At 33.8% G+C, this 14,578-nt stretch overlaps 1 protein-coding gene across 1 annotated transcript; it reads right to left on the reverse strand.

The window, feature by feature from the left end:
- Positions 1 to 1,520: 1,520 nt before the first annotated feature.
- Positions 1,521 to 8,627, reverse strand: LOC7496796 (ubiquitin-activating enzyme E1 1). The gene is made up of 7 exons (XM_002299964.4): positions 8,440 to 8,627; positions 7,922 to 8,289; positions 6,412 to 6,629; positions 4,509 to 5,303; positions 3,132 to 4,000; positions 2,610 to 3,042; positions 1,521 to 2,347 (listed from the first exon to the last, which is right to left on the reverse strand). Exons 1-7 carry the CDS (start codon positions 8,610 to 8,612, stop codon positions 1,751 to 1,753), a joined length of 3,453 nt encoding a protein of 1,150 aa, XP_002300000.4. The 5' UTR covers positions 8,613 to 8,627; the 3' UTR covers positions 1,521 to 1,750.
- Between the last annotated feature and the right edge of the window lie 5,951 nt (positions 8,628 to 14,578).

The following is a 14,578-nucleotide window of genomic DNA, read 5'->3' on the forward strand; positions in this document are numbered from 1 at the left end:
TGTTTTTTTTAGCACTGTTTCAATTCATAATGAAATGAATCTTGATAAAGAGAACTTTTCCAATATAATTTAACTTTATGTATAATCATTTGCTCCGTGTTTTTAGTGAAATAATCAATTAATCCTTTTGTTTTAAAAACCTACTATCATTTCCTTATGCTTTAACAGTTGGTTTCATAGTTAGTCCTTGTGTTGGTTTCTCGTCATAATTAAAAAAAAAATGTGCCTAAAATATCTTTCATTTGAAATCAAGTTTTCTATTTTTACATGTGATAGACAAAATTTAAAATGCATTCTAAAAAGGTGATTTAAAAATTTCTAGAAGAATTAACGGTAGCTTTAATTAAAGGACTAATTTATATTTATTTTTCAAAAATGAGGCTAACAAAACAAAAAAAAAATGTAGGTATTAAATTATAATTTACTCTTTCTTTTTGTAACTGACCATATGAGTTCCATCAAGAACTCGGCATGTTTTTTATTTATTTTTGTTTTGACTCGAAAGGTTCCTCTACTGTGTTTAAACTCAAAGGCGGGCATGATTTTTTTAAAAATAATTATCACAGTAAATTAAAAATATTGATCTATCAAAAAAATCAATGAAATAATATAACACATGTGCAAAACGTGATATTTATAATTTGTCGGTATTCAATGTAGTGATATCAAATAAAATATATTAAACGGGCAAGAGAGTAAAGAAAAGAAAAAAAAATTATTAAGATGCATTGAAACTCTGATTATTACATTGTTAATATCATCAAAAAAATCTCGACGAGACAATTTCAACTATATCAAGAAAAGTTGTCACAATAACTTGACATCCAAAAATGGTTGGTGGTTCATTTTTTTAACGGCAAATGTGACCCACTCAGGTAACCATTGATTATCTTTTTTTAATGTTGTTGGATTTATTTTATCGAGGATTTTCTAATAATATTAAAAATGTCATAATCAAAGCTTTGATGTGTTTCAAGATATTTTTTTTTCTCTCCTCTCATTTCTTCTATCCAATTAATATTTTTTTATTAAATATTACTATTCTGAAAAGCAATATCGTGTTTTCTAATATAAATTATATTATTTTACTAAAAAAATCACTTTTATATTATTTCACCAATATTTTTTAAAAATATGCTAAGAACAAAAAACAGCCCATGATTCGCATGAATGGTTTTCGAATTTGTAAATATGAAAGCGAGGACAGGTTGGACTGAACAATTTTCAAAGTTCCATATTCATCCGAGGAGTAAAATTATCAATGAAACTAACAACTTTCTCCCTATTTTCATACAAGGAAGGAGTCCCTGCGACAAACAACGAAAATTACATCAAGTCCGTCGTATAGGGCAAGCCAGTCTCTCTCACTAAATTTTCTTTCAAAAATCTATTGAAAGATATCATCACCTCGCAGGATCCGGTTGTGTCCACCATGCAAATGCCAAAGTCAACCTCCTTTATCAAAGAAAAACTAGTAGGGTCGAGAACAGCCGCAGAAATTCTTCTCATGACAAATGCCATGGCAAAAACTCAGGTTTCACATTACTTCCTATTCATATCTAGCGATAAAAAAGCATCGCAGGGGAATATAAGTTACTATTTAGTTTGTGTCACATGGTTGTGTGAAAAATATCAAATCTTGTGTACTCTCAGATGCAGCATTGAAATAAAATCTAACTGTTGAAAGGACTCCAAACCCTCATCCTAAAATCAAGACTGACGAGCTGGCTGGGGAAATGGACAAGACAACCTAGGAGAAGTAAACGGATACTGGGGGAATGTCAACATCATTGCCTTCATCATCCTCACATGCGACAACAACATCAAAGTGGTGACGATATGCAGGCAACTCCGCTTTGGCCACTTCCCTAACCAGATCAACCATCTTCCTGTCCATCCTGTCTCTGTGCCGAGGGAACATGCTATTGTAAAGCAGGCAACTACCATGTGAAATGCTATAGGCATCAAGCCCCTTATGCTTGAGCCATTGCAGAAGTTCCCTCAAGGTAGGATTGTCTTTTAGAATCCACCTGTCCCAAACTGTCCAGCTCATATCCTGATGCTTGATAACCTTGGGTGGGACAGGCTCAGCCATGGAGAATAGAGGGAGTGCAAGGTTGGCAAATGTATTGCGGTAGTCCTCCACCTTGTGTCCACCATCCAGAACCTTATACAGCTCCAAGCACACAAGACCAGTGGCCATAGCTGTGGAGGTTGCAATAGCAGGGATGATCCTTCCAGCAATAAACTTGGCTTTCAGTTTGTCAACCTCAGGAATGCTGTAGTTTCTTGCTCTCATGTTGGCAAGACCGGCTATCAGATCCATGTGGTAGTTTGTATCGTCATCCTGCACAATCAAGGAAATTCACTTAAATTTGGGTTGGCACAAGAACATCAAATGGCCGATAAAGTACCTCCCATTATATTTTGGCCACATATTAAAAATTCTTCAAGTCCACAACAAGAAGCAAACATCAATTCATGCAAATATTTCAAAATTATCAGCTGCTATAATAAATGAAAAAAAAGGTTGGATAACATCCTGCTTTGTTCAACAGCAGGATGATCCAAATAAATGCATGCTAAATAAATTGAACAAGAGGGACCACCTTCTCAAACTGAATTGGGGTCATCCTGTATGCAGGTGGCAACTTATGCCTGCACTGCTCTAGTTTCCTGATAAGTTCATTGATTACCGCTGCATCATCTACAGATACAGTAGATATAGTGGTAGCCTTTTCATCTGTCTCAATTTTCACATCTTCTCTTGGTTGAAATTCTGGCACAATCACCTTCTCTACAGCCTCGGCCAATGTCTTAGGATGTTTCACCCACTCAGGAACAGAGATCCCAAAAGTCTCCGCTCGCAATATTGATGCTGCCATGACAAAATGGAGGTGACTTGGATCTGCAGTTGAGAACTGAAGTGGATGAGGGAATCGCTTTGGTGCTGACCAGAACGGAGCACCAGTACTAGTAGATGCATCTTCAGGGAAAGTGAAGATCAACTGCTTCACCCGATCAGCAAAATAATCTTCAAACCTGAAGTCAATGTAAGCATAACGTCAGAAAACAGAATGAGGTATGCCCTACCATAAAGAAAGAATAGGAGACCCAACACAAGAGGGTACCTTAAACGCGCCCATGTGATGCAATCCTGGAATGTCTCACATTTTTCCTTCTCAAGGCACTCAAGAACACGTTCCAAGGTGTCCCTTGACTGAGCATCACCAGCTTTGGTCATAGCATTAGTATAATCAACTGGATTTGATAGATAGGCATTAACTTCTGTTGGTGTTTTCTCAACCAAACCCTCAAACTCAGATCGAGCCCATGTCAAGCAATGATCAATGTTATGTGGGAACGAATGCACAGTGCACATAGGTGCTTGTTTCTCTGGTGGGTCCCTTGAAGCACCATAATTTTCAGTCAGGTGAGGAATGATCATCTGAGTGTTGCATTTGGCACCCAAGGTTCCTGACTCGAGAAGAGGCTTTTGGAAGTACAAGCACCTCTGGTCAACATAAAGTCTTGCATTGACATTGTCTAAAGCATTGACAACAGCAGTTAAGTTCTCCCAGAAAGTATCATCAAATACATTCTCACTTTCAGGGGACACACGATTTTGCAGTGCTTCAATCTTGAGATGAGGATTTATTAATGCAGCAGCAGAAGCAGCAACAGTGGATTTGGCCTGTCCAATGTTCCAATCACGGAAGAGAAACTGCCTGCTCAAGTTACTCTTCTCAATCACATCATCATCAGTTAATGTCAGCTTTCCCTGTTCACCACATGAAACACCCATCAGTGCTAAATTTTTCAAGAATTCACAGCCAAGCGCACCAGATCCTACTACAAATAAATTAGCATCCTCTAGCTTCTTTTGAAGCTTGGACCCAAAAACTGAGATTTGGGCATCATAACGGCTATTTCGTGGCTTGAAGTCCCTGGGATCCAAATTTGCTGTTGGAAGTGATTCCACGGAATCAAAATAGAAGAACTGTTACAGCAGAAAAGGCAAAGTTAGCTTACCACAACAAGCAGTAAAGTTGAATCATTAGGTAGATGTTTAACTTTGGAAACAGCCACATCCAAGGCAAGTAAAATTAGGTAAATTAAACATGGCTAGTTTATCAAGCCAAGATGTTATGATAAAAACTCACTATAGGTTAATAAATGAAACCCTCAACAGTATTTAAAAGTCCTTCTGATCAAACTGAATTAAAGGAAAGCCCAAACAAAGCACACAACATTATTTAAAACTTCTTCTGATCAAACTAAATTTGTTGGTCCAAACAGAGTGCGCAAGTATGTAGATAAAATTCTTTAACTGTGTGTATACAAAAGAACCCTCCATTTGTTTATGTACAAAGACTACAATTAAATAGATGAAATCTTCAACAGTGTTAAAAAGCTCAAGAACAAAAACTGAAGTTTACCGCATGCCTAAGTTGGCTAGAGAGAGAAAGACTTAAGAAGTTTCAACAAAATAAAAAATTGATACGAACCTGAAAGAGAGGATGAAACTTTCCAGAACATGCTTTGACAACCTCTTGTCCCACTAGACCACCAAACATAGCTGCCATAGGATTCAGTACAGCCCTGGCACCAAAGGCAAAGTGCCGCAACAGTTTTGGGTTAATGTCCTCTACTCTCGCATCTCCTGAGTTTTCATTGATGTGACTTGCCAGAGATATAAGCTTCTGAGCATCTTCTTCTGAACCAGCAGCAGGGAAACGACCCATCTCAGACACGAACTTGTCCAGTGCTTGAAATGCCAAGTGCAAGAGAGGTGGACGGTCAAACTTGGAGAAATCACTCAATAGAAATTCACCGGGATCTTTAATTGCTTCTCTCAATGGCTTAAAATTCAACACCTTGGGTTGTTTCACCTGTGTGACAATCCCACCTTTCTCATAGGTAGCAAAGTTTGTGGTGTCCTCCTCGAGATTAAATGAATATGGTCTGGAATTTTTAATCTTTCTTGGTTTTCCATCATTCATTTCTGTCATTCCCTTCACTTCAGAGAAAACAACAAGATCCCCATCTTGAAACTCAAGCCTTTCATCATCAACGCATGACACCAGTGCAGGGTTATCATTGCTGATAGATGCAATTATACCAGTGTGTGGTTCCTCTCCATCAACATCAAACACTGTGAATTCAGGTCCAAAGTCACAAAACACAGAGCCAAAGAGACCTCTAACTTCAGCCTTGATAAAAGAGATGGGGGGCTTATGATTATGGCAGTAGTCGTTAAACTCAATGGCTTTGTCAAGATTGAGATCTGTAAATACGACAGCCTGCACCACCAGAAAACAAGCATCTGGCATAAAGCAGTATAAGCAAATACATATGATTTCTGTAAAATAAGATAGGCAATGTATTCGAGCAGACCAGATGAAGAAATAGCAGACACAATCAATAGCAGAAGATGAATAGAATTGTTAGGGGGGCAACTTAGACACAACATAACTTCAAATAAAAAAAAAATAACTTGTTATGGGGACCAATATGAAGCATATACCAGATCATAGGGACTATAGTGAATTTTGAAGATTTTGGGGGACTGTTGGCTTACAGGCCACCCTGGACACAGTGATGATCCACTGAAAACATAACGTCATTGGATGGTTTTTTTCCCCATATTTGCATGAACATATAAATCCTTCACTTTAGCATTTAGATTATCTTAGAATTTATTAACGCACCGAAAAGGTGGTGCAATGCGATCCTTTGTACCAAGATGAGTACACCTGGACACTAATCTTCACTCCTGTCCTCTTGTTCATGCCTTCCATTATAATTTCTTAGAACATTTAATGCTTTTGATAGTTGAGACCATCTTATATAACAGGTTATAAATTTTATTTTTTGTTAAGTGAATATTATTCTTGCAAGCTTTTGTGGACAGAAGACATTGGAAGTTCATTGAACCAAGCAATTGTATTCTTAAGAATTGGCATGTCTTGCAGTGTAAGGTCACACAACAACATGATGCAACACAGAAAGAAAAGGGCCAGTTCTATGTTTTTACTTTTGTAGGGTTATGCATGTAGCATAAAATAACAATAGGCCCTGTCTAGAATAGCATAATTAAGCTACGAACCTTAACTGGCATTGACCACCTAATTTGTTGCAAGAGAAAATTAGTCGTTGACAATACAAATGATTTAGCTAAATGCATATAATATAACAACAAAAATCCAAGTTCAGTAGCATATTCTGACATGCATTTGTAATAACATTTTTTCCTGTGAAAGAAAGATTTACTGGTAACCTTGATAAAGTACCTGCTAAGCAAATTGCAGGTTTTAATCAAGATTATAAAAAGGTGGTCAAGATGGCACAATGCATATATTTGGACAAGATTTCTTCTGATAATATCGAAGTGGAGAAACAAGGAAGTACCTGGAACTTATCAAGTTGTTCTGTTGTCAATTCTGTAATTAAGGTAGAGATGGTGACTGCATTGTTGAGATCCTGCAACTTCTGAACAGATGCTAGGGCCCTGTTCTTACCAACATCATTCTCGGAAAAAACAAAGTTACTGGATAAATCCCACAGCTCCAATATTCCTTCATCATGCAATGTCACAGACTTGACACCAGCAAGAATGAGGTTTTTTGCTGTAGCAAGAGAATCACAGCAGATAGATACACATTAGAGAGACAGAAAGAGTCAATAAATTTAACACCAATAGGAACAAGAATCAATCCAAATTAAAGACATTAGCATTCCTTAAATAATGCTATCTCAACTCAAGCAATGGCTTCTACAGTTTTAGATAATCACCCCACACCCAAAGGAAAAATAATATATATTACAGACTATCCGGTGCCAGGTTAATAAAAATAACAATCCAACTGATATGACTCCAATTGATTCTATCAAAATTTGAGATAAAAAGACAAACAGGACTAAAATGGAAAAGATGTGAAGAGAAATAGCTAGCAGAAGCTCCCTTTCGTAATCACAATTTTAAATTTTTGTTTTATTTGTTACTCGAACCCATGATATATACAAATCAAACCAAAAAAAACAAATATCAATAAATCCAGAGTCCTCCAGTGTTAGCTCCAAGACTAATCACCAAAGTGGTTGAGAAGCTAATGATAAAGACATTTGATACTACTGGTCATGAGCGCGTAAGGATTGTCACTTTTTAATATATTGCACAAGCATAAAGCTGAACCCAAATCTTGAACAATGCAGTACCAAAATGGCAAATGAGAAGTTCCAGGCAGAATAAAAAGAGCTTGAGAGGTCAAATTGAAAGATCTAAGATCAAGTTCACTTGCCAGGAGAGAAGCCAGCAACTATTATCAAAGTAAATTAGTTTTAAGGTTTTTTCTTTAAGCATTTTCTGCAAAATAAAACGAGATTTTAAGTTTACTATGCTCAATCATCCATGTATGATGCGCTCCCTCCCCCCTCCCTTCTCTGTGTCTCCCTCACAGAAATGATTCGGTAATTTGAAGCCAGGGAATGAGAAAAACAGATTTGAAATTTCTTGCTCAGAAATCAGGCTCTATTTTGTAAAATAAGCAGGGTTATCTTGTTGATCCTAGCAGTCTCGGATGATTTAAAGCCACCCGTAATTAGTTTAGAGTGCCAAGGCCTCCATCTATATTTTAGGGGCACATCCAATCATAGCTATAGTCACCACACAAATCTCCATTAACCATCTCTATTTCATGTGCTGCACCATTCTTTGCTATATTTTTGGTCTGTGGTTGGATTGCGCAGATCCAATTTTGCCTATCCTAACCTTAAAACATAATAAATGAACCAAACTTCAAAACCACAGAAACCAAATCTTATATCAATAAAGCAATCTATTCACAAACAAATCCAACAAATCACAAAGGGAAAACCACCCGGTAGCATCAACTAGAAAAAAAGGTCTCATAATTCATACCAATCTCAACACCAAGACCATGCATCCCGGAAACAAGAACGTTGGAACCAAAAAGCCTTCGCATCGTCTCTCTTCCATAAACAGCAAGCTGGCGACTGTGAAGATCCTCATCAATCTCCATCGGTTTCGAATCACCAGGTGACATAATCAACTCCTCTTTACAGCGGTTGTTACTGTCTCTGTCGGTGTCACTGCAATTACCAATAACGCAACTGTTTTTGTTACTAGACACGTTCGATTCCAAGGAGCAATCGATCCGGTTCTTTTTGAAAGAAAATGAATCTGATATGCTGTTATCTGGTGCTTCTTCTCCTTCAACCAGCACTGCTTCAACAGGTCGCTTTATAGGAAGCATAAAGTATAGTAAACTGCCAAACAAACGACGAACACCAATCAAAATTGTTAAAATGAAATTAAAAAAACGGTGCTGCTAATAAAACCATAAACCCTGAGGCCTAATAAGATTCGAATGTGAAGATGTTAAGCAATAGATTGTTTAGAGGAAGTGATAAACGTACCGTTTAGCCCAGTGAGGAAGGATGGAATCTGGGGGGGGGGGGGGAGGGTTGGGGTTGGGGTTTGGTTTTGGTAGCTTGTAGAGTGTCTGTGAAGGAGAGATTTTTTTTATTTTGGGTTTAGAGAAATTGAAGTTGAGATGGGGTAGAGACAGGAGTATTTTATGGTTTTGCATTCGGTCTGTGGCCTTGGGGCTTAGGGTTCTCGACTGGGATGGGATGGAAAATTTTTAATGGACCATCTAGATTGTTAAGAATTATTTATGTAAAATAAATAAATAAATAGAAACATAGATATTAGAATTAAAAAAAAACAGAGAGAGAGAGAGAAAATATTGTTTATCTAAACATAATTCACTTACACACAACTGTAAACAGTAATAGATTTTTCTTTTTCTTGGTCTTAAAAAAACCTGTATTGAGATAATTTTGGTGTTCTAAAATTAATTAGGGGCAAGATGGGTTTTTTGTATTTACATTGTACAATAAATTTACATCATTGCCCTTAAAAGAAATAAATTTTTAGCTTCTACTAAGGATAACTTTTGTATTTTCATAGAAAAATGCATAGTGAAATAACTTATTTACTCTTGGAATTGAAGAAAAAAAAACTAATGAAGGAGGCTTTTCATAATTTTAAATTTTGTTGCACGGTAAAAGACCTTGAAGTCTTTAATGTCAAATAATTTAACCCCTAGATTAAATAGTATTTTTGTCATTTTATTGCTGGGTTTTTTTTTAATTAATGAGTTGAGGTGGGGTCATTTAAGTATTTTAATAAATAAAAAAAATACGCTAGTGCATGATGTGGGGCCGTCAGTCACTCTGCCATTTTAGGACGGTGCATGCGACTAATTCGAGTGGCCAAAATGCATCTCAGCATGTTTTCCATGAAAAAAACAATGTTTGCATAGATAAGTTTGTTGGTTTGTCATCGACTACCATTTCTCTTTTCTTCTCCTTTCTTTCCTCTTTTTTTCTTGGTCTTTGTGTTGGCCCTGCAATTTTTCATATAAACTATTAAGAGGGTGTTTGGGAGTGTGATAACTGTTGTTTTTCAAAATGTTTTTCACTTGAAAATACATCAAAATAATATTTTTATTTTATTTTTAAAAAATCATTTTTGATATCAGCAAATCAAAATGATCCAAAAATATAAAAAATATATAATTTAAAAAAATCAAATTTTATCCAACCTCCGTTTGGAACGTAATACCAAACGTTCCAAACGAGGGCTAAACCTCTCCCTTTTTTTATTTAATCCATGTTATTTTGTTATTATTTGCTTTATTTAAAATAATTTATGAAATTGAAATTTTATTTCAATTTCATCCTTATTCAAGTTCTTGCTTTATCATATTTGGTCTCTATTTTTTAATTGTTATTTATAAAATTTGAGATAATTTTTTTATTTGAATTTTTTTCCTGATTTCACTCTCCATTATTTTTTTCCCTATTAGATCCTCATTATTTTTATTGTTGTTTTTTTTCTTTGCAAAGTTTTTAAAATTGTTTTTTTTACTCGATTTCATCCTTCAACTTTTAATTTGTTTGGATTTTAGCTTTTTGGTTAAGTCCGTATTTAGGATTTTATGAGTCGCAAGTTTTGAAAATTAACTCAACTTTAGGGGGTTCACTCGAGATTTATTTGTTTTGTTTGATATTTTTTTAAGCTAATTTTTTTTGTTTTATCCTTTAGTATTTATTTAATTGGAGATTAGGCTCCATTTTTTCCAACTTTTTAGGTCCTTTGTTTTTTAATTTGATTGGGTTCTCTTTGTCTTTTTAATTATTGGTTTTTATTAAGTTTATTTTTATATATAAGTTTTATTCTTAAGTTAAATAGAATTGATTGGTTGAATATAGGTGAATTATCACCCATGTGACTTCTTTTAATGTAGACGTGCACTCCTTTACAATGGGGTTTGGACCGTTTCAACAAGGTCTTCTGGTAGTGAACATTGTCCACAGTGGAATGACGGTGAGTCTCCATCGATCTTTTATTTCTTTTTATTTCATGTATGATATTGGCAGCTTATTTGTTTTAGTTAATTTTCACCAAAAATTTTTTGTATGGTTCATCTGTTATCATTCCTATGGTTTAAATCAGACTATTACATTACTTAATTTTATTGGATCCATCGTATTTTTCTTATTTCTTTACAAATATTACCATTGCCTAAACATTCATGTTGTGCATTAAAAAAAATGATAGGCTCGCACCGTAGCATAGGTCATAGGTCTAGTAAATCTTAAAAGAGAATTTCATACCATTTCTTACATAAATTCTTTCAAAATTATTAGAATACAAGACGAGTAGTCTATTTATAAAAGAAGAAAATGAGAATATTAAAAGACACTAGAAAACTCAAATATCATGAAAATCCAAGAGACTAAACTCAAGAGTCATAGAAGTCCAGTTAACTCTAATGGGTATTCAATATATATAATTACAAATTTTATAACACGTCCCCTTAAATAATCATGTACTAAAAATGTGTCTCATTAAAACCTTGCAAAGAAAAACCCAAAGAGAGAAAACATAAGTGAAGGAAAAATAGAACAACATTCTTGTGTGATTTTTGAATACTTCAGAATTCATCAGAGGGTTTTATATAGATACTTCAAGATTCAAAAAAATACCAAATTGCCTCATTAAAACCTTGCAAAGTAAAACTTAATGGGAAAAAACCTAAGCAAAGGAAAAAGAGTACAATTTGCATTGACTTCACCTCAAAAGTACATGTCTTATGATAAATCTTTAAAATGACGCATTCTAATATTTTGGACAAGTTTCTTAAACATTGAGGTTGGTAAATCTGCTAAATTATCATTTGACCTGATTTACTTGATATTAAATTTTCTCTTTTATTGAAGCTCGTAAGTATAAAAGAACTTTGGTGAGATATGCTTTATTTTGTCTCCTTTAATGTAGCCTCTTCTAAGCTGAGTGATGTAATCAACATTATATTCAAATAATATTATGGGACTATCATCAATGGTTGACAATCCATATTTTATTTTTATGTGCTGGATAATTAACTTTAACCATATACATTCTTGACTTGCTTTGTGGATTGTAATAATTTATAACTGATTTGATGAAGAAGCCATTAATATTTGTTTGACATATCTCCAAGAAATTATAGTACCTTCATAGGTAAATAGATAACTTGTTTGTGATATCCTTTTTATAGGGATCAAAGAGATAACACGCATATACATATCCAATCAATTGTGAATTTAATCCACTATAAAATAACCTCATTTTTATTGTTTCGTAGAGATAGTTAAGTATATATTTGACCACATTACAGTGTCTTTTAATGGGATTGGAACTGTATCTTGCTAATAAATTAATTACAAAGGCTATATTTGGTCTTGTATAATTTTCAAGATATATAAATGCACCAATAGCACTAAGATATGGTACTTATGGACCAAGAATTCCTCCATCCTTTTCTAGCAGTTGAAAAAGATCTTTCTTCGTATCAAGGGATTAAACAACAATAGATGTACTCAAAGGATGATCATTGTCCATGTGAAAGTGCTTAAGGGCCTTTTCTGTATACGTCGATTGATTGACAAATATTCGATTTGAGAAATGTTCAATCTGTAAACCAAGAATTTTTTTTGTCTTTTTGAGATCTTTCATGTCAAATAGGTTGCAGTTTTTGTGAGCTCTTGAAGAGTACCAACAAGATTTAAATCATTGACATATACTGCAACAATAACAAATTTGGACGTGGTTTTCTTAATAAAAATGGATGGGAAAATACCATTATTCTCAAACCTCTTTTCTAGGAAATATTATTTAAAATGATTATACCATATCCGACCAGATTGCTTCAGCCCATATAAATTTTTTGTAATTTAATGGAATAAACACTTATAGGTTTATCATAAAAGGCTTCGGGAATTTTAAATCCTTCAAGGATTTTCATATGAATATCTTTATCTAATGATTCATATAGACGTGTTGTAACTACATCCATTAAACGCCTATCTAGAGTTCTGAGACTACTAAATCAATCAAAAATCTAAAAGTGATTACATCCACAACTAGAGAATAAGTTTTTTCATAATCAATGTCAGGTCTTTGTGAAAAACTTATGCAACAAGTCATGCCTTGTATCGTATAATTTTATTGGTCTCATTTTGTTTTCTAACAAAAATCCACTTATATCTAATAGGCATAACACCTTTAGATGTATGAACTATATGTCAAAATACTTCATGTTATACAAGTGAGTTTAGCTCCATTTGGATTACTTCTTTCCACATTGGTCAATCATTTATATATTAATATTTTTTTATAGTTTATGGCTCAATTTCATCATCACTTTTAGTGATGTCAAAAGCAACCTTAAATACAAATACATTATTTATGACAATTTTATTTTGATCTAAAATCTTTATTGTATGAACATAGTTTAAGAAGATCTCATTATTTTCAGGTACCTGGATCTTTTCAGGAGATGCCTCTTCAGGAGGTTTCTCTTCAAGATGATCAATATTAAAAGATGATTTGGACACAATATTTGTTGCTGGTTTTATGGATAAAGACTTTTCAAGAGTACAATCATTTATTTGTTGTAATTTTTGTTTTCTAAGATTTTTGTCCTTAGCACCAACAGGTCTTTCGCGCTTCAAGCATGGTATGGATTCATTTACTATTATGTTGTCTTTTTATCCTTCAGGGATTGCAATTCTGGATGGAGCATTTGTAACTAGAATGTGGGATTTAACCACCTTTTCACTATTAGTGAAAACATGTGACAATTGATTTTTAAGATTTTGTAAATGAATTATCTTTTGAACTTTAAGTTTACATTGATTTGTTCTTGAATCAAAATGAGATAACTTCGGGTTATTCCAAGTAATTTCTTATCGTGCTTCAGGAATTAATTTTTCTTCCCCTAATGATGGGAAAATGTTCTCATCAATAAGGTAGTCTTCAAAACATGCCTTAAAAACATCATCAGTTAAAATATTTAAGGAATCTAATAATAAATGGAGAATCAAAACCAACATAAATTCTCATTCTACATTGTGGACTCATTTTAGTTATTTATAAGGGTGTTACAAGCACGTATACTACACAACTAAAAGTTCATAGATGAAATATATTTAGTGGTATACCAAAATCAAGTTGCAAAAGAGAATATTTATGGTATGCACTTGGTCTAATTCTAACCAATGATGCAACATGTAATATAACATGTCCACAAATAGATGTAGGTAATTCTGGTTTCATAAGTAATAGTCTAGCAATTAATTGAAGTCACTTTATAAATGATTCAGCTAGACCATTTTGAATATATACATGAGCAACTGAATGTTCAACATCAATTCCAATAAAAATGCAAAAATTATTAAATTCTTGAGAAGTAAACTCACAAGCATTGTCCGGTCAAATTATCTTAATTGGATAGTCAGGAAATTGCGTATGTAGTCTAATAATATGTGATATTAATCTAGCACATGCAACATTTCAATTAAAAGTAAACAAATATATGACCATTTACTTGATGCATCAATCAATGCCATAAAATATCTAAAAGGTTTGCATGGTGGATGAATAGGTCCTTAATATATCTCATTGAATTCTCCCGGGAAAAGATGGTGATTCTATAAAAACCTTTGATGGAGATGGTTTGGTCATTAATTTTCTTTAAGAACATGGAGCGCATGGATTTTCACTTGGTAAAAGAATCGTTAGGTTCTTTAAAGGATGCCCATATGAATTTTCAATAATTTATCGCATCATTATTGATCCAAATATCTAAGTTGATCATGCCAAAACATAAATATTTTTAGGTCGGAACACATCTAATGTATCAAAACGTTTGTTTTAATAGATTTCATGATCGTATAATTATAAATTCCAAAAGAGAAAGCATGTAATTTTTCAAGTACAAGCTTCTGGCCTGAAATACATGAAATAATATAAAGATATTCTTTTTTTTCATCTATTATTTCAATATAATAACCATTAGCATGTATATATTTAAAATTGGGTAAATTTTTTCTGGACTCAAGTGAATATAATGCATATTTGATGCCTAATTTTGTATTATTTGATAACAAAATATTAGCTCTTTTGAAGTTTTTAATCATGTCTACTGGACCTGATATTATA

Source organism: Populus trichocarpa, chromosome 1 (genome assembly GCF_000002775.5).
Source record: "Populus trichocarpa isolate Nisqually-1 chromosome 1, P.trichocarpa_v4.1, whole genome shotgun sequence".
In the NCBI taxonomy this organism is placed as follows: Eukaryota; Viridiplantae; Streptophyta; class Magnoliopsida; order Malpighiales; family Salicaceae; genus Populus; species Populus trichocarpa.